The sequence below is a fragment of the Stenella coeruleoalba genome (assembly GCF_951394435.1).
Source record: "Stenella coeruleoalba genome assembly, chromosome: 21".
NCBI lineage: Eukaryota > Metazoa > Chordata > Mammalia > Artiodactyla > Delphinidae > Stenella > Stenella coeruleoalba.
In genome coordinates, this window is record NC_137167.1 from 29,679,032 (window position 1) to 29,706,678 (window position 27,647).

The 27,647-nt window shown below is 42.8% G+C and overlaps 1 protein-coding gene across 2 annotated transcripts in view; it reads right to left on the minus strand.

Moving 5' to 3' along the window:
* The window catches only part of ANGPT2 (angiopoietin 2), a 53,734-nt gene extending 26,298 nt beyond the window's left edge, over nt 1-27,436 (minus strand). For both annotated transcript variants that reach the window (XM_079909192.1, XM_079909191.1), the window contains exon 1: nt 26,793-27,436. In XM_079909192.1, the coding sequence (XP_079765318.1) occupies nt 26,793-27,080 (288 nt within the window). In that variant the 5' untranslated portion in view covers nt 27,081-27,436. The remainder of the gene's footprint in view (nt 1-26,792) is intronic.
* Nucleotides 27,437-27,647: the final 211 nt, after the last annotated feature.

Sequence of the window (27,647 nt, forward strand, 5' to 3'; positions counted from 1 at the left end):
CATTGTGCATGTATAACTCTAGGTACTTAAAATTTCATTTCCTTTCTTTGTTTTTCTTAATGATCCAATCATGGGAGCCACAATTCCAGTCATTGGTCTAAACTCTAAGGTCATGAGGACAGAAACCTTATTTTTATTTTCATTTCTTTTTCATATAGTTATAACTCAAAAAATTTTTTTATTAAATTGGATAATTGAAAGTTGATCATCAAACTGCTTATTTAAAAACAACATCTGCTTATAGTGCCTTTCTTTACAACTCATCATTCTCTGCAGAGAAACCATTCATAGAGCTAGTCATCAAACCTTATTTCTCCTGAAGTGTTAACCCCTGAGTAATTCTGTGCTTCTGCCTATAAGAGTGAGAAAATGGAACGGACAGGGTCGAGTTTCCCCCGACAGTCAAGGGCTTCTTTGTTGGTCCAGCTTACACACTGTGTCCAGAGTGGTGGTGCAGGGTCGGGGTTAGTGTGAGAGCTGTAGGGTTACTGTTTCCATGCTGGTTTGCATCACCTCCATCCCACGCACTGCCCATCTCCCTCCGCGCTGCTTATCTTGATGGTTCACAGTCACCCCCTGGTTCTCCCTTGGTTTGAGCAGATCAAATATAGCATGAAACCTGACAATTACTAGAATCCCGATCATTTGTAAAATCTTGTAGTTGAAGCCTTTACTTCTCAATATGAGAAGTGGTCAAAATAGAAAAGACCACCGTAGGAAAAAAAATCAGGTACTACTCCTTGGCAGTCCAACAAACATGTATAATATAGACTTCATATAATCTGAAGTGTGATAACCCTTGTTACCCTTTTATTAACTAGCTAGTACTAACTAGCTCAGGCCTTTTGGAGGTTGTGGTCTTTCTTTCTTAATTCATTCTTTCCTTTTTCCTTTCCCCCGCCTTTTAAAAATTGTAACTTTTTACAATTTAAATACATGATATAAAACAGCTCATGGATAGAAGTTTGTAATTTCTCCTTCCCTCCCTCCCTCCCTCCCTGTCTGCTCCCTCTTTCCCTCTCTCTTTCTCTCTCTCACTACCATGGGAATAATGGAATTTTTGAGGTTAAAGTTAAAGCTATGTAAGTCATCCAGAAGAGTTGTCTTAGTTACTCTTAACACCCAGCAAAGATAATATTTAGAAAGACTTATTCTGGGAAGTTTCGAACTATTAAAGATATACTTAAGCTGGGGTTTGGTTTAAGTACATACTCTGAAGTAATAAGTTACAAACTAGTAGTCTTAATCTTCTCGTTGATTTGAGTACTTAAGGGCTAAATAAAAACGGTTCTATCTTGTTTCGCTCTAAATCGCATAACTAGAAGGGGAAAATGAATCCTTCATCATCCTCAACCCCGACTGTAGAACTAATGAGTCAAATGTGGTTACAATCAACAAGACACATGAGAGGATTGTTTATAATTTGACATTTTAAAGTCAAGTTCCAATTTAAAATTAGACTCAAGAACTTTAAGACATAAAAGACCTAATTTTTTAAAATAAAATTTCTTAACTTTATGGCCATATCTTTCTCTAAGCTTGAAAACAGTAGAATATAAATGCTTTTTAAGTCACTATTTTTTCAGCTTTTTAGGATGACAAAGTCTGTGTACGAGTTATGTGTGTGTGAAAGTATATGTGTATGGTATGTTGCAGAGAGGAGGTTAATCTTACACTGAAGCAAGTTACAGATCTGTGTATACACATGATGTGTGTATATAGATATTATATATAGTACATACATATATAGTTTCTTTATATAATATATACAACTAAAAAAAGTAAAATCCTATATGATACTGACCCAATTGCTAACTAACTGAAGTCTTTGAGAGAAAAGTAAAACACAAACAGGAATATCAAGTATTAGATACTTTGCGTTGATTCTCAACAAGATCTGTGCTTTCACACAAGGGTAACCCTTGTTACCCTTTTATTAACTAGCTACGCAGCGAAATTAAATTAAGGTTTTTGTTGTTGTTGTTGTTGCGGTACGCGGCCCTCTCACCGCAGTGGCCTCTCCCGTTGCGGAGCACAGGCTCCAGACGCGCAGGCTCAGCGGCCATGGCTCACGGGCCCAGCCGCTCCGCGGCATGTGGGATCTTCCCGGACCGGGGCACGAACCCGCGTCCCCTGCATCGGCAGGCAGACCCTCAACCACTGCGCCACCAGGGAAGCCCTAAATTAAGGTTTTAAGAGAGATGGGTGATATGACAGTTGAGTACTCTAAGAATTAAGAACGTACTTAATCCCAGAAACGGTAGCAGCAGTAACAACCACAATAACTCTAGTTGATGTTTGTTGGTTGCTTCCATGTCTCAGTTACTGTGTTCATCTCTTTCCATGGACCACAGGTGCCCAGTCTCACATGGGCACTTCTGGGCTGGGGTGCCTGGAGCAGACTGGTAGTTCAACCCAGAGGGCACACCGCACTTCCTGCCTTTTAACAGCCCAAAGTGGTACATCCCAAAATTGATGTGAGCGTGCCTTCCAATGTCCAAGCTTCTCAGTGCCTTAAAGAAAAAGATAGACCACCTACCACACAGTTAAGGAATGCGGGGGGGGGGGGCATTTTTACTAATAGAAAAGCCTAGATTTGAAGACTACCAGTGACGATTTTTATCTCCTGGGACATGACAAATGGGTAGTTTTCACCCCAAAGACTAGTAGTAATTTTTAGAGAGAAAGACTCTGAACATTCATTACGTAGTGTGAAAATTTCCCATTTAATGCAGGCTTTCCCTAAATCACGGCATGTGCCTGAGCATAAGACCAAATATAGAAATGAAGCCAGTTTGGCTGATACACACGGATGCATGTGCTTTGAAATTCCCCCAACTCTTGAAGTTGACAAATTAGTTCTTTTCTAGTTTGTTGCCTAAAAACGTCTTTCTGTTTAGTATCTCCTGTATTTAATTGTCTGCAACTGAAACCCAGCAATATAGAAATCGACCCAATGAAAGTTCACTCTAGTATAAGGAGGTCTTAGTACAAGAAAGAATACGAAGCAAATGAGGCCTTTCCTCTCGCTGGCAGCGCCCTGCTCCCACTCTCCTCCTGCAAACGTTTCCCGTCCTTGCTGTTTGCGCTTAGCCACTCTTATCAAAACAGTTCCAAGACACTTGAGCCTCCCCAGGGAGGGATATGGTTCTGTCTCGTTTCACATGGGTGGCTTCGCATACTCATATTTTGAAGGAATGTTTGACATTGCCCTCATGTCTGAAGATGATTAGGCAGCGATTCTCATTTGTGGGTCCAAGTGCCTCGGAAAGGTTCCCGTTACAAGTTAGAAAGAATTGTGTGGACGTTCATTTTGTCCTCGTCTTAATTAATGGTCCAAGCACGCTTCCATGTGTGGGTCCTTGAGCTGTTTCTGTTTCCTTCGCGTTCAGATGGATTATCCAAACTTAAATGAACCTCGTAAGGCTATTGCTATGCTTATAGTTGCATAGATTCTCGCTTGATGTTATTTTTTTATTCGCTAAAAAGAATTACACCCTAAACACCATCTTTTAAAAGTTGGCAACACATTGAAATTCAAGCAGCCAGAAGAAGATATTTTAACACAACATAGACATATATATTTTTTTCAATGTAAGATATGTCCTGAGGTTTTTCAGTACTCCCCAAACATTTGGAAAAATAATTTGACAGGAAAAATAAGTCCATTTACGAAGCAACTGTGGCAGATTGATTACACACTAAAATGTTTCCCTGGCCATCTTCCTTTTCACCAAGATTATCATCATCACTTTTTGTACCAAAAGGAAAGTAATCTCAGAATCGGCTGGGGAAAGGAAAACATAGGTAGTATACAAAAATCATCCCAAACTTCAAGATTTTGATGTTGGTCCCTTACCAACTATATAGATCCTGGTTGAGAACATAGATAGTATACAAAAATCATCCCTAACTTCGAGATTTTGGTGTTGGTCCCTTACCAACTATATAGGTCCTGGTTGAGAGATCACTTCTACTTCAACAAAGCTCCGTGTCCTGATGCCTTTTTAGTTCATTAGGTTTTGTCCATCTGAATAACCTAATTTCCCTAGGAAGTTAACAAACAACTTGAGGTTTCACTGGAAACATTTTATTCTATAGCATTTCAATTTGGAAACAAGATACTATAACTGTTGTCTCTTCCACTCACACCCCCCAAAAAAAGCTGTTTTTTCCTACCTCACTAATCCCTCTGACTTGATCCCTTCTTCCCACCAAGGTCTGCCCTCCTTTGTCTCCTGGTTGTGACGCAGCCCCTAACTCTGCCTCCATCCCACCTGAGGGTCAGGGCATCGGTGTAGCTTCATCCCCCTGCAGCTCACATACTGCGCTGCACCCGCTCCTGTGAGGCAAAGCGCAGCACACACCCTTCCTGGCCTGTGCCCTGCGATCTCCTTGCCTCACATCCTGTGCTCACCTGCCTCCTGGATGTGCCAGACCACGTAGGCTGCTTCATCCCTCCGGCCTTTGTCTGCATCTCCTTTGCCAGGAGGCCTTGCCCTTTCTGCAGTCAGGTGCTACACCATTGCCTGCTCTCTTCAAAGAGCCCCACGTCCTTGTGTGTTGCGATTTGATATCAAAAACATTTCTTTTTTGTCTCATTGATTTTTTAAACCTCCTAATACTACAGGCTTACGTTCTTCTTTGCTTGGGATACAGCAATCCTGAAGCCACTCTCCAGCCATCCGCACTAGTAACAACAAGCAAAGCATTTGCTGCGATAATTAGTTTGGAAACGTGAATGCAAGATCGTTAAATCAAGGGATATTCTGTTTGGAAGGCTTATGACCTAATGTTCTTGCTTCCCTGTCATGAGGAAACAAAACATCTTTGGAGGTCTTCAGACAGAAAAGTGGCAAAACTGGGCTTTCTTCTCCCTCCATATAAGGTTTTGTTTTGTTGTGTTGTGTTGTGTTTACTAATCTGGACATTTGACTGTCCAAGCAGTTGTGTCCTCAGCAGTGTTTAAGGAGAGATGCAGATGTTAAAGGGGGAAAGACTGGGAGATGCACGTCTCAGGCAAACCTTTGTCATCTCAAACCTTGCAGGGGACTAGGGGCAAATGCATTGCTCCACATTTTGGAGATGATGCCTAAATACCCCATGAGCTGGGGACTCTTTCCATGTCCTCTTTGTATTGATGCCATACTTGAGTTCATGTCTCCCAGAAGAGCCCGTATCAAAGCCACTTGCCTTCCATTCTGGCACTTTCTGTCCTCTCCAGGTCCGGCAGACAGGATATCAAGGGAAGCAAGGCCCTGACAGCACAGGTTTTCTGGGTGGTTAACAAGCACACCTGCTTCTGTCCTCCATAACTACATGGACCCCACCCCACAGAGGATCATTCAAGCACTTCCTATAACTAATTTGTTCTGACCTAGTTTTCACTTTTTTCTATTTATCATTTGTGAACGACATTCTGTTATCTGATCCTGTGTCTAGATAACCCCGTTCCTATTTTCACTAGTACAGAGAGACTAAAAGTGTGCCCTGTGCTGACTGTAAACTTGGAAGACGTTATAAGGCATAGCGCCGTAGTCACTAGTTGCTGCTGCACTGAAGTTCATAGCTTGTCCCCCGGGACAGATAAAGTTGTAAATAATCTGAGTTCACCAGTATATCTGTGCTCCATCGAGTCATGTCTTTGCTTTTATTTGTGGGTGTAACTGTATATTCCTTTTCATTATTTAATTGGTTATTTTTTTTATCACATACACTATCTCTTTGCCTCTTTGTATGTTGCCCTTACCATCACTCCAAAATCTAAGGAGAAAATGTATTTTTCCCCTCAAAATGTTCCAGTCATTTCCTACTGATAAAAAGGCTACTTTTCATCAGTAGCATCCCCTTTAAATGTATGCAGGCATAATGAGGCTGGTATAGCAACCTAAATTTGTCTGGGCATTTCATATAGGAAGAGGGGTCATGCTTTACACAAGATACAGCCCTTAGGAGGGCTCTTAACGTACATACATATTTACCCAAGTATCTGCTAGAGCTCTGGTTCACAGCACTCACAGATACTTGTAAGTCAAGGAGCAAATAAAATGCAGCCGATGCTGTTAGGTCACATATACACTTATATGCAGCAAGGCTGGTTATAGCAATTGACACCTGTAAAATGCCTATCTGTATCTACATCTGTATCTTATCCATCTTCCCATGTGTATCTATATGTATATGTTTAATCTCCTTTGATTCTCATGCTGCCTTAGCTTGGGTTTCCCCCAAAGCGGAGCCCGAGACAAAGGCACACATGCAGGAAGTTTACTTAGGAAGTGGTCCCAGGGAGCAGCCTAGGGGGACAAGCGAGGGAAGCTGGGTGGAGGAGGCCGGCACACACGCTGTGGACACCCTTGACCACCGCTGTGGCCTTGGTGAGAAATCCCACAGGACCTTCTGAGGATCCGTAGGAAATGTGTTTCAGAACCTTCCGCCTGGGGCAAGAGAGAGCGCACTCCCATCCCTCGCGGGGCAGGGCGACCCCGGCATCAGCTCCCCAGCTGCGTGCTGTGCCCCAGGGGCCCGCGGGTGCACCGGCGTCCCCATGGCTGGGGGTCAGGCGGGAAGTGGGCGTCCGGGGAACTGAAGCCCACTGGCTGCTCCCTGTGGGACTGGCTGGCAGAGGGGGGCCCAGAGGACTGGCCGTGTCTCCACGTGTTCCCTGGGAGCAGGGGGCGACCCCGGGCCTCATTCACAGAGCAGAAACCCCAGGTCGGAGCACTCACAGCCTCACCCGCGGCCCCGTGGACCTGACTGTGCTGTGATGGGAGGTGAGGCCAATGTGAGCGGCTCCAGGCCCCAGGTCGTGTGGGATCATTGGGTTAAAGCCCTGGCATGTGCAGTTTGGTAACGTTGCTGAGAGAGCGGCCGTGAAAGCAGCTCTCCTGAAAGTGTCAGTGTTTATAACAGATTGGAGAAAGGGTGGAGCCGGAGACAAAACCGAGGCCACGATCACCGGTCGCCATATGCAGAAGGTGAAACACGAGCTTAGCAGAGGCCGACGCAGTGGGAGAACGTCCTGCAACCTCCGCAGATGCCCGGCGGCGCAGAGGACATTCTGCGGACTGCTTCACTGGTCTGGTGCCTGCGATATTTGGTCTCAGCCTAGGACATGCAAGTGATGCTTCCTACAGAGGTAGAAAGGGAACATACGACTATTCTCTCGTTTATAAAAGGAACTGAATTGTCAGTTATTACAATGGGAGCCGTTGAATTTCAGCTCTGGGAATGAGATTTGATTAATTTAGATTACAGTATACCGAGGATTTCTTTTTTAATGAAACTAAAGTGTTCTTGCCTGTCTGAAATTAAGGTGCACCGAGAAAAAAATAAGGTAAGTAAATTATTTCAGTGCCTTTCTGCGGCAGGCAGAATCTTTTGAAACATTATGTGTATATTCATGAACATACGTATGTCCTCAGTTGTGGAGATAAATGTAGATACAGATATATCCATCCATTGTCACCTGGCTGTGGGGTGACAGACCTTCAGAAGCTGGGTGGGGAGGAAGACTTTGGAAATCAGTAACATTGCTGGACTTTCTCATTATGTGGATGAGGGTTCTAGGACCTGGATCACAGTGTTAGCTGGTAGCGGAGTGAAAATTAAAACCCTGGTGACCCAATGCCCAGTCCAGGACTCTTACCACTGCACTGGTGTACCTGTGCTTACCCGAAAACTTTGCTACCAAGTGTTAACAATGTTACTTTTTCACTTCTGTGATGAAGTATTCAGATCACAAAGGTTATTTATGCCTGTCCCATTTCTGCTCTTTCTGTATTCTGTGGGTTTGCAAAAATCCTGGGTAGATTTCTAGGGACAAGATAGTGTGATCATCTTTGGAGCAAAAGCAGATTTTTTTCTCTCTCTCTTTTTTTTTTTTTTTTCTCTTTTTAATGTGAAATAAAGGTACACTGTCATGATTACTATACTAGATGGCTATGAAAGGGAAGAGACTTAAAGAATTTAAATGATTTTTGTCTTGAAGATACTTTTAAGACAAACTAGTTTTTTATAAGGAAGCCAGGAAGCTTGTGTTGTTTCTTTAAAAGAATGGGGGGAGGCGTTGGGAATGCAGATGGGAATGCTTGAGAAATGTCAGAACTGGGCCTTGCACGCCCTGCTGAGCGCCGCACAGCAGAACAGACTCCAGCCAAGCCCCTCTGCTGCTTTATCTCCTCTGCTAGCAAAAGGTGGAGAGAATTCCAACGGAGAGACCTCGAGGATACTACTGGAGGGTGCCCAAAGTACACTAGATTGATTTGCATGAAAACAGCGATCAAGTATTCCATCCCTTGTATATGATGGTGTACTCCTGACCCACCATCCGCGAAAATGTGTTCTTACGGTATTTTCTCGGTACGGCCGGTAGCTCTCTTTTGAACTGTTCATGTTCTCTTGCCCCAAAACCATTCTGTCTACTTTACAGTGGACTTGAATAAATGGATACAACATGTATGTGTATGCTCTCTCCACTGACTGACATTTCTAAGAGCCGAGTGTGTGTGACGGTGCCTTGTGTGTGGTGAGGAAATGGAGAGCTTCATTCAGCATCACGCTCTGGTCAGACTTGCTGCAGTAACAGCGCTGGGAAATATTTAGACAAGTGTGTTCATTTTGCTTTTCATGTTCATAAAGCTGTAGCTGCCGCTTTTTTAATTTTATGATTGTATAGCAGCTAAAGTGCGTGCTTTTCTGAAGCATTAAGGAGGGAGAGTTTACCTCTTCTAATATATTAGATTATCTCTAATTTGACCTCTGGTTCAGTCCTCTCAAGGGTTTAAAGCTATAAAAGTTTTCATATTTTTATATTTATTTACATAATTGAGTGGCCTGTGTGCGCATACTTTAGGGAATCGTATTACTTGCCTACGCTTTGCAAAAGCAAAGAAACTTAAAAGTGATCAGTCCTCTTTTTAAACTCACATTAGAAATACAGATTATTTGTTTAATTAGGCTGTTTTGCAGATTCCTCTTTAAAGCTGTAATGCATTTTTAAGCATTTTAACACTTATTTTAAACCTCATCAACAGAAAAAAAATTTTTTTCTAATCGAAAACAATGCAGCAAAAGCAGAACAATATTCAATGAGCAAACTAAGCGGCAAATAGAATAGTACAGCTTTTTTTTTTTTACTAATTATAACTCTATTTCTTGATCTGAAATTTGATGACTGTATCAAGTATATATCACAGTATTTACTGTTCACCGATGAAATATTTTGGGACTGCAGTTCACTTTGGAAGGCCATGGGGAAGCTTTACACATGTCCCCCATCTGGCTGTGGCTCGCAGGCCCTCAGAGCTGCGGACGGCTGAAGTTTGGTCCCACAAGAAGAGAACCTCCACCGGGAGCTGCAAATAGTGATGATGACTTTGGACAAATCAGTGACCTTCTAATTACGTCTTCCAAGACCTCCAGACCCAAAATAAGAGTGTCTTGCTACAAAATGTATGTTGTATCAGTCTTCTCTTTACGCAATACCAGTTCTAGGGACGGTGTTGTTTCTGACTCATTTTTAGAGGCAATTTATTTCAGTCGTTTGTTTCAGCGGCATGTCATTCATGTGTAGGGAAGTCACTTTCTCTCCAGTGCTTAAGTAAGGATAGAGATGCAAAGTTTGGCCATAAAGTGAAGATGTCACTTTAAATGCACATTATTATATTTCTACATGGTTAGTTACTTATCATCCTAATTTTTGAATAAAATTTCACTCTGAGAAGGAATCCATTTAAATAGACACCCAGGGACTTCCCTGGTGGCTCAGTGGTTAAGAATCCACCTGCCAATGCAGGGGACACGGATTTGATCCCTGGTCCGGGAAGATCCCACGTGCCGCGGAGCAACTACTGAGCCCGTGTGCGCCACAACTACTGAAGCCCGTGTGCCTAGAGCCGGTGCTCTGCAACAAGAGAAGCCACCGCAGTGAGAAGCCTGTGCACCACAACAAAGAGTAGCCCGCACTCGCCGCAACTAGAGAAAGCCCATGCTCACAGCAACGAAGACCCAACGCAGCCGAAAATAAATAAGTAAATAAATTTTTAAAATAAATAAATAGGCACCCATATAGATTTACACCTTGTCATAAAATGAACCTGTCTTACATACTAACTTGCTCAATATAAAACCTGTCGAGCTGCCCAAATCATGAGGATTGGGAATGTTTTGTGGCCAAGCATATGATACCAAATTGAAACTGCTAAATAATATTCCTTTGTGAGCACTTTTCACTGCTTTCTGTCTCACAATAGACTATTATTTTGACTTGTAAATATTGCCCCATGGGGACTGGTTTGATATGTTAGTGCACTACATCTCAGTTGTTTTAAATAACAGATCAGTGGTACAATTGAACACGTCGCGGGCAGCCTGTGGAGCAAAAGGAACCCATGCAAAAGAGCACCTCCTGTATGATCCCGTTTATATCAAGTTCAAGAGTGGACCAAACCTGTGGGCGGTGACAGAAGTCAGAATAATGGTTTCTGGCTGGGAGGTGTTCAGGCGTGTGCAAGAGAGATTATTCATGGGGAAGGGGCATGAGGGGACCTTCTGGGTGCGGGAAATGTTTTATATCTAGATCCCAGCGCTAGTTACACAAATTCATATTTTAAAAGTTCACGAGGCTGTCAACTTAAGGTTAGTACACTGTATGCACTTCTTGTGTTTTAGACCTCAATAAAAATTGTTTTAATGGCAAGGGTATTAAAAATGAAATGTTTGATAACTTTTGCCGTGACACTACAACCCTAGTTACTATGAGTGATTTTATTTACCTCTGTCTGCATCTTTCCTCTGGTTGTACCTAAGTACTGCCTAAAGACATGAACTTTGAAAAAGTGGTTTTAAAGTGACTGTCTGCAGAGAGTGTAGATTAAACCGTTCCAGCTGCCCAAAGAGGGTTAAAAGTACTCAGTTAGGTAAATTAGTAATTTAACGTTCCGAAGCTCAGTTCTTTCCGGGTCAAGCATAAACGGCATTTGCTCTCGGAAGACCGAGAAAGAATTCATGCAGTTCCCATTGGTCTAAAAATAAATAATAAATAAATAAATGTCTGAGTCATGGGTTGCATTTTGATGGAGTTCAGTGACTTCAAGTATAGGAAGAAAATGATTTATCCTTTGAATAGCTGTGCTACCCATTGGGATGAATACAAAATTGCTCTGAGAAAAGTAAAATAAATGAATTAATCTATTGAACTTCATTGTATTTAGAGTTATTCCAATTCAAGCAGCTCTTGCTTTTCAGCAGCATTATAAAAACTTGAATAAAGTAGCTTTGTGTTGGTTTCAGGTTGGAGAGAAGTGACATGTGTGATTTTTGAAGCTGTAGTAGGGCCATCATTATGCCACAGGTTTTGGGACTCAGACACACCTGGGTGTGAATCCTGGCTCAGCTGCATACTTACTAGCTACCAGGTCAGCTTTTTTAACCTCAGGTTTCTCATTGGTAAAATGAGTATATAAATGCATTCTGTGCTACGTTCGTCTGAAAATCAAATGGGACAAGTGAATCAGGGTTCCCAAGCTGTGTGCCAAGCCTCCCCAGGTCCCTGCAGCAAACTCCTAAGAACACGGGACAGTTCAGATATTCAAGGGAAATCCCACAATATTTAACATCTGTCAGCTACTGGAAGAATTAGTAGCCCAAAGTAGCTCAGTTTCAACACGCTTAGATGGTGCCACTGGGCAAAGCTGGGTTTTTAGTGGTTTGCTGTTGTTAAAAGCAAGAGCGCTGCAAGAGTCAGCATGGAACTTAAAATGGGGGTGGCAGTGTCCGACCCAGTTCCGAAGTTTGAGGAGCTGGGCAGTGCCTAACTGGCAAACAGAGTCCATAAGTATTTGGGGTTACTTGAGTTTTAGAACATCCTGTATGGACCCTTGCGTTTGGTAGGGTGTAAGCCCAATCCAGATACTGCCTTTAATTGCCCTATGATTTGATAATATTTATTGGAAAACCAGTAAATCAAAAAGACTTAGTAAATCATATAAGATCTTGATCAAGACGTGTACTTGAATAGTTTCCCAACCTCAGAAACCATTCAGAAAAACAGCCACGCCTCTCGCAAGCTTGTCGTTTGGCCCGGCGTCTGCTTTCAGGCTAACAACCTCTGTAAGCACCGTGCACTGGGGGAGAAAGCTTCTCAGAGCACACGGTGCGTGTGTTCTGTGGACGGCGTGGTTGCCTCAGACCGATGTGTTTTTGGTGGTGTAGTGCAAGTACCGAATGCGTGCCAGTCTCACAAAAGTAACGTGGTCCATTTCTGCGTGTAATTTCCAGTTTGCACGCTTGCCACCCTCATTCGTTCAAAGTTGAACTAGTTTTATGGCGCACGGAGAAGCCCAGCTTACTTGAACACCAAATGTTCAGTGTGATTCTTCAAACGCTTGTGGTAAAAGTACGAGGGACTTGAGTCATTTTCCCATAATTAGTTTCAGTTCTGTAGGTCTGCCCCGTCTCCCTAACCCTGCTGCCTTGCATGCACGTCCATTCCAATGGAAGCTAGTGGAAAATTCCTATCCCCTTTCACTCCGCTGCCATGAGTTATAAAAAGCATGTCATTCAGGATGGACTTTTTCTTCTGCAATGTTGAATTTTTACTCACAATTTGAAGGGGAAAAAAAATAATCATTTTAAGAGAGATTTCTCTATCAGTGAGGGGAGGGGCCACGGCATCACTGAGCCACCGGAGGATGGCTGACTCACTTTGCTTCATCTTTAGGGGGTCGTGTATTTATATCAGCCAGTGCTTTCTGAGGGGTGGTGTGTGAGAGTGCAGCATAGCACCTTGTCTTTTTCAGAGTCCCGTGACACTCGTTCACACGAGTCACTTCAGATCCACGTGTCACTGAGCAATCAGTGGGCACAACAAGCTCACGTGCACGTGCGACTGGGGAGTGAGGGCTCATACAGGAGATGGGAACGAGGGGCGAGGGCTCACGTAGGAAGTGGGAGTGAGGCGCGAGGGCTCGGAGAGCAGGGAGCGGCGGCAGAAGTTTTCCTGTTGTCAGGGTTCGCTTGTTTGTTTCAATCAAAATATGAGTCATCCTACCCCCATTTTTAACCAGAAATCACTGTGGTCACTGCTGTGATTTGGTCTTGACGCCTACAGGCCGGTTTAATTTGATCAGCGGTAGTGAATTCTTGAAAGCTTCCCTCAGTCGTGGAAATCTGGTTTCAAATTAACGTGGTCCACACGCCAGCTTAAACTTTGTGGCTTAGCGTCTTTGTTGAGTCCCCTCGGTGGAAGGACCTACACTGGAGTTCTGGCAGCTGTTTGGGACTCAGATTATGAGTGGTTGGCTCCACTGGAATCTTGGCCTCTCCTGGAGTGACTCTAGGAGCATTTTGGCTTAAGGAGGCCAAAGATAGAACTTAAGTGAAGGTTTTTTCCCGAAACGTCGATCCTGCATCCCAGCACGTTCAGGTGGTATGTGTAGACCTCTTTTAATTGTTCCTGAACCCCTAAACCATTGGTCTCCAGGAATGTGATTGGCTTTGGGGGGAAAAGTCCATGCTAGCCTTGGAAATCTCCTGAAAATGACAGTGGGAAACTCAGAACTGGGGTATGAACCCTCATCTTAATCCTTCTCCCTGGGGGCCACTAGCTCAACTCCGGCCGACCTCAGGGAAGCATCTCTTGGTTCTTCATGGCCCCGTTGCTGTGGTCTTGGTGGTCCCCATAACTGCTCAGGAAGCAAGATCAGGCCGCCCACGTGGAGAGAGGAGCTGACATGCCCCATGATGCAGAGAGTACACCTAATGGGTTTTCATAGCAATGACCGTAAGTCATATGTGTTAAAGTGTAATACCATTTAGAAAGATTTGAGAAAGGAAAACTCCTGGTGCTCCCAAAGCAGGTGCCAATCTGGAAAATGCTCTTGTTTCGCACCGTCTCTCTCTGATGCTGGAAAAGAAGGTGTTGTCAAGGGAGAGGCGAAGGTAAGGCCAGAGGGAATGGCAGGTCGTACTGGTCAGGCGTGTATTTTATGTCCAGGCTTTCTTCTCCATTGAATGTTTATACGGCTCCTTCTTTCCTCAGGTGTCTGCTGTACTATTTAATTATCTCTTTGTTAGCCTCCCATTGTAACCTTGACGGAATTATGTTTGAGCAGTACTTAAAATACTCCTCAGAAGTCCTTTCTGAGCACCTCAGGAATAAACACCAAGACCACTCTGCAACGTATGGAATAGTTCCTGAAGAGCAGGTTTCATTAGAAGGTAGATTAGTCTTGGAAGTCGTTCAAGGAAGCTTTAAGTCAATCCAACTGTACAGGTTCCAAAGATACAAGAAAGACAATACACAATACTTGGGTTTGTCCAGTTGAGAAGTGTCAGCTTCCCTAAAAGAACGGAAGTATCCATCTACAGTAGTACGGTGGGCACGTAAGTTGTGCCACGCTCCTACAATGAAACACTACACAGTAGTGGAAAAGGGCACATTTTAATACACACAACAACATGGATGAATCACAGAAATAATAATTTTTAAGAAAGACTCAAAGAGAATGCATACTGTATTCCAATTGCGTGAAGTACAAAACTTAGCAGAATTAACCTGTAGTGGCAGAGGGCAGAATAGAGGCCAGCCTTGAGAGGAGGGGCGGTAGGGTGGGAGGGGCAGGAGGGAGCCACCTGGTGGCCATTACACAGGTGTGTACCTCTATCATCAAGGTACACGCTTCGGATTTGTTAATTTTATTCTAAGTTATACCTCAAAAAAGAAGAAAGTGCTGGATTCCATGAAACAGAGCCAGCTCAGAGTCTGAGGCACGTCTAAGCCAGCGTCTGAGTAAATGAAAAGCAAGGGCTGACCTGGTCCAGTCGAGTGTTTGGGGGAGCAGAGGTGTATGTGTGAATGGACTGAGTTCCTGCTCTTCCAAGCTTCTTATTTTGCCCGTCCCTTACTCCGACAGGGCTGTCCTGGGAAGAGTTACATTTCAGTTTCTCATTCACTTGCTTATTCATGAATCCCGCCCTGTATCTGAAAACGGAGCCACGTGTGCGCCGCTGTCTGCACGCTCAGCAGCCGCCATCTTGCTGTGTCCTGAGATGCCACAGGACGGCAGCTGCCAGTTGTGCAGTGTCGCCCTCCTATGGAGGCTCGAATCATCCGGGTGTGACTGTTCTGCGTATCAGCCTCGGTTCCAGTCCTGAGAGTGAGAAAGCAGAGCTGGAAGGAGGTGGAACAGTGCTCGGAAACGGGACAGACGTGGGTTTAAATCCCTGCTCTGCAACCTCACATCTCTGGAAGCTAGCAAGTCACTCAACATCTCAACACTTTTCAGCCTTCCCCGGGGTCAGTGAAAACAATAACATCAACCCAAGTTGGTCTTCTCGCAATTTCCAGTATTTGTTCTTCCTCCTGGCGGTGGACACACTCAGGGTGTGACCGTTGTGTATGGTATCAGAATGGCAGGTGTTGGGGGCCACCGTGAAGTGCTCCACGCAAAAAGATGTGTTATTATAAGAAGCTCGGAAATAAAGAAATTATCCTAGTATTGCTGACTTTCTGCCATCTGATACCACTCTGAGCTTGAGTTTCTTCAAAAAAAGAACAGGGTATCTACCTTCAGTAGACTGTCGCGAGATTAAACGAGCTGATGTCACCAGATCATGTGCACCTGGTTAATACCAGCTGCTATCCTGACAACCGGCGGCATCCTGCCTCTGTCACTTTACAGTAACAACTACACCACAACAAAGGGGAGAAAGAGGCTTTCTCTGTTTTGAACTCTCGTGACTGCTGTCATATGAACAGTATCCTTTTTGCAAGAAGTCTATAGACTTTTTAAAGAAACCAGCAAAGTACGCTGGTGTCAAAGTAGAGTCGAAAGCCCCCCCTTGTTTGGGAAGAGGTGAGGGAGTGGTGCTGGGTTATCTCCACTGCTGCTGTGGTTGACCTGTGTTCCCGGTTTAGGATTTTGAATCACTTAAAATTGAAATGGATAGAGAAAGGGTCCCAAATAAGTAGAGAGAGTTGTTTATTCACCAGATATTTTTATCCTTTTTTTCCCCTCATCCAGAGACCATTTATTTTAATGGTAGTGGTATTTCAGGTGAAGAAGGGAAAGGAAAAGTAGCATACTATCAGACTACAACTGTAAAACCTAAATGGCATAGGGCAGGCTAATCACGTAGCAATAAATAAATGATACATATTAAACATCGTCCAATTAGAGGGAAAGCACATATAGATGTATTGTGCTTGTCATAACCGAGAAGGGAACCGTATTGGAAAATATGGACAATTAATTACACATCCCAAAATGAACAATTGTTTTTGAGGGGGTGGTGTTCTGATTAATGTTGATTCTTTAATTTGTAATATAATTATCCCAACCATCACTGCTTTTAAGAGCATTTCACTGTTGAAGTTAAGTTAAAACCAGTTCGGGTCAGGAATTCCTGTTACTAATACTTTCTTGAATTAAGACTGAATAAGTTTATTTTATTTTACTTTTTTAGGAAATTTAAGAACCTATTCCTTAGTAGCTAAAAATAATAAGGAATTTCATACACAAAAACCAAATGTTCAACATAGATAATTGGCTTGTGGTCGGAATCTGATTATTTTATGTTACTCAGCAAAATATCTTCTCTCCAGCAGCATTTTTGTACAAGTACTTCCCATTACGAAGACCATTTTGCTTAGAGAAATTTGAAGCTACATCTGTATGTAATCATTTTTCAAGATTCCAAAGACTAGATAGTAGTTAATAAAACTCAAAAGAATTCTTGAATTATCTTCAGACTAATGTTTATAATTATCCAGCAAATAAACAAGAGTTGATAATATCTTGTTGATTCTACAGAGCTAATGGCAGAGAAAATGCTTGCAGGAGCCCAGAGGAACCGTTACCTCTTAGGAATTTTGAATCTTTTCTACCAAGATGTGCAGGTTGACTAGTTAACCCCAGACCACCCACTGTTTAATATTCATATAGTTCCTGCCATTGTCTTCTATAAAAACAGAACGTACGGAAGAGTAACGTTGCTCGTAGCTTACTGGAAGCTGAAGTGATAATAATAAGTTTAACCGTAAAGTCTGAGTGTTTTAATGGGCTCATGGCATTACCTGCAAGCACAAGGGGGCACAAGTAGGGTGGTTTAGGAGAAGATGCCACGTACGATTTTGGAGCTGAGTGTTTCTACAGAGAGGTACTCAGTCACCTGTTATAATCAGGACCTTTTACAAGCACACTTAGCAGCTGTCCTTTTCCATGTTGAAAGGAAGTTCATTGTCTTACAGAGTGAAGATGTGCCTTGAGGTATACAGTCAGATCATTTAACCTGATAAGACTGAGTGGAGTTACAATCTTTCTTGTGAGATAATAGTACAGAACTTGATAAGCATGTTTCTGGTATCATTATTAAAATTAATTATAATGACAGTCCCTGAGTACTGTGACATCTTACAGTTTCCAGCACACTTGTGCATTCATCATCCTATTTGAAACACGTAATAATCCCCTGAGGTCCCTGCTGTGGGTAGGAAAACCTTACGTTTCTGAAGGTACACTGTGAGGGTTTTAGCTGGTTAATGACTTAGTTGAATAATCAAGGTAAGGGGTCACTAAACAAATGTACAGTTAATCATGCTTAAAAAAAAAGTCATTTACTAAGTGAAAGAAGGCGATTTGAAAAGGCTACATACTGTGTGGTTGCAACGATACCACATTCCGGAAGAGACAAAACTATGGAGACAGTAAAAAGATTCGTGGTTGTCAGTGGTTGGAGGAGGTGGGGATGAAGAGGCAGAGCACAGAGGATTTTTAGGGCAGTGAGACTACTCTGCATGGTTCTGTAATAGTGGATACAATGATGTCCTTATACATTTGTCCAGACCCATCGAATGTACACCACCAAGCGTGAACCCTAATTATCAGCTGTGGACCCTGGGTGATGGTGTGTTCGTTGATTATAACAAATGTACCATCTGGTGGGGTCATTGATAACGGGGAGGCTGCATATGTGGGGGGCAGTAGGGAGCATGTAGGAGGTCTCTGTACCTTCCCCTCACTTTGGCTATGAACCTAAAACTGCTCTACACAATTCAGTCTTTTTTATAAAACTATCATTTGCTCCATATAAGGAGGAACAAATGAAATGAAAAGCTTGCATTCCGTAGCTTCAGACTGCACCAGTTAACCTAGCCAGCTCTCCCTGGCTATATAGTTGTTTCATGGAGACGCAGAGACGCAGGAAAATAACAAGCCCGCCCAAAGGCACGCTTGTTAACAGTGATGGCATGGACTTCACGCGTAAACACGGTTTCTTTTAGATTTAGATTTTTTGGAATCTGACCAAGTGTGTCCAGGAGATCTCTTCTTTTGGTATAGAACCCCTTTATTCCAAGCTCAGGAGAGCAGGAACACATCATTCCCTTTGCTCTAGTTTGGCTCAATTCCTGGGGCTGCCTTGGGCCAGAAATGAAACCCCTGGAATGGTCTCAGTTTTTTTCACCTCTATCCTTTTTCTTCAGGGTGGTGGTCTTGAGGGCCCCAGAGGCTCCTCAGACAGAGGGAAGGGGGCAGCTCCTGGTGTAGGAAGACTGTCAGACTAACTGTCCTTATCAAGTCCCACACGACCAAAGAGCGTGGCCTGCTTCCTGAGGGTTCATGACATTAGACAACTTTGCTATTGAACCCAGCCACCAAGGTGTGCTTCTGGCGGCCAGAGTGGAAGTCTCCCGTGTGAAGCATGCTCAGACCGTTCCTAAATGTTAATTAGCGACATACAGAGGCTGACCCACAATTCGGTTTAACCTTAACCTTCATCCCCGCAATTTGCTGGAGCTGTCACGATGAAGGTGCTAATACGTATGTCCTGAGTACTTATCTTAAGATGGGGGGATGTCGGTGGCAGGTTTTGTCAGCAGGCTAATCAGTAGATTAAGTCACCCGGGTGGAATAGTCCCTCTCACATCAAGAAGACTTAATATGTGAGAAAGTGTTAATACGGTCTAGATAGAATGTAACAAAACCGAGGAATGGCGAGGTTGAGCGCTTGCTTCCTTTCAAGGCTTGATTAATATTCTCTACCTGAAAGACCAGCAACTATTGTGAATATTCACACACACAAGCCATGGGAAACTCTAGGAAACTGTGTCAACACAATAAAATAGTGTATTTCCCAAGACCTCTGTATCTCTCTTCCCTTAAAAATCACTATTGTCCATGAAAAAATATAAAGTCACATATTTTTTAAACGACAGGTTATATTCCTAATGTATACACTTAGTCTGCTTGGTTGCTAGTTTTTTAAGTATTAAACTACTTGGTAGTGTTAAGTTGTCAGGTTGATAGAAAGATTCTGAAAGTAATTCTCAGCCGGGTAAAAGGGTGCTGAAAGGAAGGAATGAGGCTGATTTTGGAGGAAAGTAATTACCGGCCAGGCACCCCACCCCCACCCCCAGGCAGGTCCTTCAGAGGTTTTCATTAGGTTCTAGTTGAATTGCCAGGATAATGGTTTTAGCTGGTTGAAAGGGTGATGATGGTAAAAGGATCAGGCCCACTTCTCAGAGATTTCTAGTGCATTTAACATCTTTTGTCAGCGGTGCATGCCAAGATTAGGATAAGAAAGAAAGGTGATTTCATGGGCAAAATATCTAATTAAAATATTAATCTAAAGACAGACAGCTAGCACACCTGACTTTCAGTTCAGGTGGCTGAGGAGAGCTCATCCCTTTATTTTCAAACCGTATATAAAACAGTCATTTTAATCCTGACAAATGTTGAAAGTTTTATTCTGAAACAGTACCATGAATTTTTTTTTTTTTACTGTAATCAAAAGCTTACATCAAATTGTTGAGCTTGACATTACTTTCTCAGTTTAAACATTAACAGCATGACGTCAAGGTATTTTTGTTTATATCTATTTGTAGAATGCTAAATGAGAGATACACCCTAGTTGTTTTTTAAAATCAAATAGAGGGTAGGGCAGGTCACACGTTACTTTCCTGGGACTGAATTTTATTTGCCTAGACTTTCAGGTCGTACTGGGAAATTCAGGCTGTCACCCTCAGTCAACTTCCAGAGAAGGGTTGTTACTGTATGTATGGTTTGTAAGAATTTGTATACTTTCTCTTGGTTATGATATAGTTTGCTTTTACTCTTCTGAACTACAGGGTGGAATTTCATGTGATTACCTTACACACAGGATATTCCCGATTGCTTTTTTTTTTTTTTTTCTTTGCAGCTTTGGCACCAACCCCACATAGGAAGGATTGCGAATGTTACCTGATGACCAGGTTGTCCGCAACCTGGTTGTGCCCCAGAACGCCTGTGCTTGTCCTAAGACAGGACTCACCGGTGGTGGCAATTGCCTCTGTTACTGACCTGGGATGTCAGCCAAGTTACTTAACCTCTTAGACCCTCTTCTTTTTTTATTGTTAATAAAATAGATAAAAGTTATCAGATAGGTATAGGTGTATATAATGTTAAAGTATATCCAGCATGTTTAAAATAGTCATCCCTGTACAGGCGTATTTATGTACTGAGTAGTAAGGTGCTTATTTCAGAATGCTAGAATTATACATAATATTCTCAATGGGTGTTCTGTATATGTGTTACTTCCTGCAGTATCCACCTATTACTGATGACTTTGGTGATCAGGAAAAATGACCATTCTCACGTAGTTTCAATTGATTGTCCTTTTGTAAAAGAGGTTTCAGCGGAGTGACCACACTGTCTGGCACGGCTCCTCTCTCCCCTCACCCTCCAACACTCCCATCTCCTGCACCCGCTCGTCTGTCTCGTTTCACCCGATGTTCTGTGGGGCGCTTATCACCTTCTGACCCACGTGTTCCAACAGGATGTTGGTGGTGTAATGCCGCGTATCCCCACCAGGGCGGACCCTAGTCTTTGTCTTCGCCCCAAGCACCTAGAGCACTGCCTGGGCACACATGGGCCTTCAGTAAATATTTGTTGAACAAATAAATGAACTTCAGTGACGCCTGCCCTGAACTGGAAACACCCCAAAAGGAGTGGGAGAGGTAGAGCAGTGTTCACTCATTTATGTTAATGAGCTAAGAAATAACGCGATATTCACATTCACTCACACTTCTCCCAGTGATTTTCTGCGGTCTTTTCAGCCCCATGGAAAAGTCTGCTCTTTGTCAGAGGAGGGATGTGCGTGCTTTTCCGTGTTTGTTTTTCCTCTCTGGGACCCATGCAAGACTCCTACACTGCAGAGCACGCTGATATTCCCTGACCCGTGTTCATGAGTGATTTTAAAATAGGTGGGATTATATCCACCACGTCTGTGTTCTAGAGGTGTTTCTGGGACTAAATGAGGTAAGGTATGGAAAGTGCTTTAAAATTATTCAGTGCCACTTGATTGCCATCCCCCATTTACTACTATTGCTTTAGTGATAAAAGTGTCACTGGAAAGTTCAGTGGCTCTCTTTTTATCAGAAAAGTTCTAGAAAAATTTAGAAGAAAAATATTCCTTCAAGTCAAAGAAGGATGTAGTGAAAAGAGAAAAAAAAAAAAATATATATATATATATACACAAACACACACACACACACACACACACACACACATACACAGTGGACCCTTGAACAACATGAGTTTGAACTGCACGGGTCCTCTTATACTCATATTTTTTTCAATAAATACATAGTACAGTACTACGCAATCCACAGTATTTAGTATATATATATGACATATATGTATATGACTCATATGAACTATATTTTATAGGTATAGATGTGTATAATGTTATATAATATATACTTTTGTATACATTTATAATAAGTATGTATACATATATAATTATTATAAGCATATATGTGTATAGTTACTATAACAGAGAGAATAGTTTGATGAGTTGTCATTATCAGTAAGTAATGTAGATGCTCTGCCAACTATGAGCATCTGATCTGGAAACAATCTGTGCATGTCCATGATTCATGCCTATACCCTCTTGATCTCAACCCAGGAAACCCACAGCTGTCCAGGCCCTGGTACCATTTGGTGTCCAGAATATGGAACAATATAAGCCACCTCCTTTTTGTCAAAATAGCCATCCCATTTACTGCCCCCTTTCCTGTGTTGATAGGTGATGGATTCCATCACAGGTAGTCTCTCCTTTTTCTCCCTCCCCCCATGTCTCCTTTTCTCTCTAATACATACACACACCCCTTTAATCCATATTCTCCTTTTCCTTAGTCTTCCAAATTTTGCTCTTTTCCCCTAAATAAAATCTTTCTTTCAACCTCTTTTCATGTCACTTGTGAGCCAAAAAAAAAAAAAAAGAAAAAGATTCTGATCACTGTATAATACCACTGTACAGGTTTTAAGAAGAAGGAAATTCGTTCATTTTGATATTAAATTTGTCACAGTAAAGGGCTAGTATACATCTCGAAGTGTTCATCTTGAAGAAAGGGGCTGAAGTTTAAGGGGAAGGAGAATTTACATCCTATTTTCTACTGTTTGAAAGGTTCGACTTTGTAATTTTACATGGCCCATATATTACTCTCATATTTTTATGTTATTGTTAAGTTATGCATATAGTGGTAGGGTTGATTGGAACTGTTGTTCTTGAATGACAGATATACAGAGTTTCAGTTATTTTATGGATTAAAATAAGCACTATTTTAATCCATAAAAAAAATGGGCCAGCTTGAGCATCTGATCACCATTTATAAGATTAGTATCCTCTTCAAGTTCCATATAGTACAGGAACTGGCTTACAGATAAACTCCTGGAGTACAACCTGTTTGTAAACTGTAGAGGACCATATTGGTTAAAATCAACCGATTTTCAAAATACAGTAAGGAGACTATATGGATTATCTAGTGTCTAAACAGAAAGTCAGATATGATGGAAGGTGTATGCACAAGCCCACTTCCTACTTCGTGATTGCAGGCAAGTCTTCATCTCCCCACAGTGTGACACCTGCAGAGTTAACCCGGGATGTCAGACAGCCCCGTTCAGTAAGCAGAGGCCACTTGACCATGGAAAACAAATACTGTATATATACTATATATATATAATATAAACTATATATAGTATATGCATATCTTATATAATATATGTAGTGCGCACATATTGTACTATACATCGTACATAGTATATAGTAAACAGTGTATTAAACTTGCATTTTCCAACCTTAAATATGTGTACTTCTCCTACCACAGGGAAACTTTAATCATCTCTGCCTTCCTTACAATAATGATATTAATAGATAATTAAACAATAGTAATCATCTTCTTGCAGTCTTAAATAGAAGGTTTAATCAGCCTATCTGAATGCACAGAATTTGCTTCTAACACTAAACACAATCATGTTTCATGATTCAGGAGACAGCAAGGCAGTACAGGAATGGTGGGTTTATTCCAATACTGTAGTAGAACATCGGCTGTGGATACAGTGGGAAGTTTTTTCTTTCCTTTTTTGAACCAAGCTCTGGTTTGTTTGTTTGGATATACAGCTAAGGAGTGTTTTGCCACCACACACACACACACACACACACACACACACACACACACACACACACACACACACACACACACAATCAGTCCCTGGCAGGGGTAGGGAAGGGGCTGACAGTCTGAGTTCATCTGAGCTTCTCACCATCAGTTTTTCCCATTGACAACAGTTTTGTTTTTAGGAGCAAAACTGGATTGTTCCCTATACATCAGCTGATGAATACTTCTCCTACTTTATTAAAAGGATATAGTATTATTAATTTTAAAGAAAGTAAAGGATCTCAATTCAGGTTTACAGCTCCCAGCCTGTGCTTCTGTCGTTAAAAAAAATAATAAGTAGGATTACGAGGAAATGTTTACATCCACTTAACAGGCATTAGCTTTATTTTTCAAAACACTGTTTTAAAGCACAATAGACTTCGCAGTTGTTGATAACTTTAAAGTATTCATCAGTGTGAAATAACTGTTTATTTCCTTTCCCTGTTTCTTCTGATCGGGGGAAAAAATAATCTGGTCTCCTAGCAAGATACAATCCATTTTGCTAAGTTATTTGTCAGTTTTAATAAAGTGTGTTTACTGTCACGGGGGCAGGGGTTTGGAATAGTTGCAGGATTGGCAACGGAATGTGACCTATAGTGTTTTTTAGGTCATTGTGGTGTATTTGGTGTCCTAACTATCACGATTTATCTTGTCCTTGTTTAACCGCTAACCAGAAAGTGAGCCTTCCCTGTATTGCTCCATTCATGTCCCTCTGCGCTCATTCAGAATTCTGACACTTCCTCTGCCTGGCAGACTAAAGGGGCAGAGTGGCATCTTTTGATGATGTGCGAAACAGCTTTCTTAGTCCAGGCTCCTGACGGATGCCAACCACTGAGACGCTGAAATGCGTCTCATCTACCCTGAGGTTAACCAGAAACTTGGTCTTATTTTCCTTCTTGACAAGTTTTCTTAAAACCTTAAAAGTGTTTTGTGTTTTTTTTTCCCCTCTCATTTTTAGTGTTGATCAGGGAGAGAAAGGAAATACGGAATCATAAAAAGCAGCCCTAAAGAAAAGGAAATATGCAAAGCACAGAATGGTGCTTTTTCTTTCTGTCATAATCTATCAATAGGGGTTTGATTGTGATGTTGATCATTGTGGCTTATCTATCATCCCATTATATATTATTTTCTCCCTTATGAGAAAAGCAGTGTTTATTATCACAGGTGACAAAACACAGGGATAAAAAACAAGCAGAGAGGTTACATTGAATCACTTTAGGTGGGTTTCATGTTTGCTTTTTTGCTTTCATTCCCAAACCAGAGGCCAGTAAGCCAAGTGAGAGCACAAACTGACTTTCTCAGGTGCACGTTTCCCAAGAGGCCCACAGGACAGGTGCTGAGCCCGTGAAAAGATAAACATGAAGTCATTCTTGGTGACATTTAGCTAGATGGCTAAAGAAAGAATTCAGAAATACCATTGTGCTACTGTTCAAATATTTACTGATTGAACCTGGAAAGGAAAAAATGTTGGTCACCTCATGTAGAATTCCTTGTCCTTTTCCTTCTTTAAACAGCATCTCAGAGATGGAAAAGAAGGGGGTTATTTATCTAGGAAAGAAATACGAGCTCTGTATATGGAGTTTCAGGTATACCTAATGTGGGCTTCATTAAGCAAATACAATTTAGCGGTCTTGATTTGGCAAAACATTCTTCTGTGTTCCTCGACTGTTTATTTTACGAGACGACTTACCAGTCGGGCAGATTAGAATGTTTACTACGAATGACGTGTCTTTCACCTCTCACCGTGGCCGTCAGCCCTGGCATTAACTGTGCCATGGGGGGCATGACAACTCAGGGAGAAATGGGAAGTCAGAGTGAGCAGCTGTTGAGGATACAGTTTGTCTTCCAAATAGTCGAACCTGTGTTGCTGCATACTTTTTAAGCTTAACAATATTATTTGCACATCTATGAATTTTAGGAGATTTTTAAAAGCACCACAGGGGACTTCTTAGGAAAAGAAAGAAATTACTGGAGAATTTGCTCAGAAGGGATAGTGCTTACAGATGCGACTGACGAGTTTCATATTACAGGGCAAGTCTTTTTGATGCGTATTTGTTGTTTTCTGTTCTTTGATTTGAAGCGACCCCTCTTGTTATACTGAATGCAGTGCCGAGGGCTTTCATTCATCCCAGCTCAGGACCAGAGTAATAACTTGGTCATTTCCTCTCTGAAGGTAGGAGAGCTAATGAGAAACACAGATTCGGAGCCAAGATCTATTCTGAGATTAAGATAAGGTGTCCTGACAGAAGGTTTATGGTGAAATGAAAGACAGGGGCAAAGTTTTGAATGAGGGGAATCAGCTTGTTGTTAAAGTTCCCATATGGCTTTAAACCGTCACGTTCTCTGCTGTGTAAGCGCTGTGATGTGATGTCATTGTAATAGTTAATGATTAATCTATTTCTTGCAATTTGTCTAGACCTCCTGCAGAATATATCGAGTCCACATCAAGCAAAATTCCAGGGTGATTTGGGGGTTTGTATAAATAGCTTTACGTGTGAAAACGATGGCTTGTAAAAGCAAAACTGAGCTTTCAGTGTCCTATTTGAGTTAAACTCTCTATAAAAAGCCTGAAACAGTGGGATCATGGTAACCCTGCGAACACGACCGTCTTGTCACGGCGTAACTGCAGCAAAATGCCCTGCACGCCTGCCCCACGAGGGGTCACCTTCAAAGCCCGTGGTGGAACTGAAGGGGCCGCAGCGCCCAATCCCCTCGGACGCTTGGAAAACCCACCCCTACAGACAAATGACAAACCCTCGGGATAAAGCCCCCCAGGTTCTGAGAGATGGAAGGTCTGCTTTATTTAATTTCCTCTTGTTTACCAAGAGCCCCAGCCTATTTTAGTAAATAAATTCAGGAAATTGGTAAAGCACTTCACTCCATCCGTTATGGATCAGTAACTAACGTGATTGTCACGTTTTTCCTGGCTCCGTCTCTGCCCTTGCTCACAGCTTCCCTCCGGTGCCTGCAACCGGTTCTATAACGTCCCTGGTAAAGGATATCACCGAGTTGAAAGTACTTGCACAAACAGAACAGCCTACACGTTGTGCAGAGAAGTGCGCTTCCTCCGTGCATAAGGAGTCCTGACTTTAGAGACTTCCCTCCATTGATCCTGGCACTCCCTTCCAGTAATCCTTGTCACTTTTCACCCCCGACCACTTTACGCGGCAGGACAGACTACAGCAAGTGGCAGCTCATTCAGAGGCGTCAGCCACCAGCTCTCTCCCGCGCTCATCGCCCCCCTTCCCGCCCCGCCAGGCTGGCTGTTCAGCCCGAGCCGGTCGGAGCTGTGCACGAGGGAGTGGTGGCTCCCTACCTTCATGAGCCACTGGGTGTTGTTCTCCATGATGTTCTCCAGCAGCTGGAGCCTCTGCACGGAGTCGTCGTAGTCGAGCGGCGCATCCCGCTGCACGGCGTTGGGCACGTAGGCGCTGGAGGGCGAGCGGCAGTTGTCCATCTCCGGCAGGAGGAACGTGTAGCTGCAGGAGCCGTGCTGAACCTGATACTGCCTCTTCCCGATGCTGTCCATGCTCTTCCGAAAGTTGCTATAGGCTGCGGCTAGGAGCAGATCACAGCTCAGAGTAAAGAAAACAAGCTGCCACATTCTTTCTTTCTGTCGGTAATAAACCACCAGCTCAGCAAACTTCAAGGCGCATGAGACTCCCGGGCGCTAAGCTGCCCTCTCAGACACGGGGCTCTGCGGCCATGGCTCAGGGTCCATCAGTGAAAGTCTCCTCTTCCCTCCTTTCCCAGCAGTGACCTTGATTTCTAGTGCCGTCTTCTCCCCGTCCCGCAGCAAACTGTCAGATCGCAGGAGGAAGGATAATCCTCCCTTGTGAGGGCTGCATTCGCCTTACAGATCAGCCTCAATGCTCCTTTGTCTCTCTTCCCCCAGATTCTGCGGTGTCAGGATCCGAATCAATCACTTTCCTTTCCTTATATGATAAGTTGATAACAGCAGCCAGACATGTGTAGCTGGCTGCTCCGCCCTCCCGGCTTGTCCGTTATCTTCCTGTAGGGGGGTCACTAGCCAGGCCACAGGAAAAATCTCTGCCTGATGTGTACTGTCCAACCAGGACTGTATGCTGCAGAAACCCTCTGGGAAAAAGCGATCAGTTACAGGACCCCTGGGTATTTCAGAGGCACCACCCTAATTGAGTATTTCCTAGAG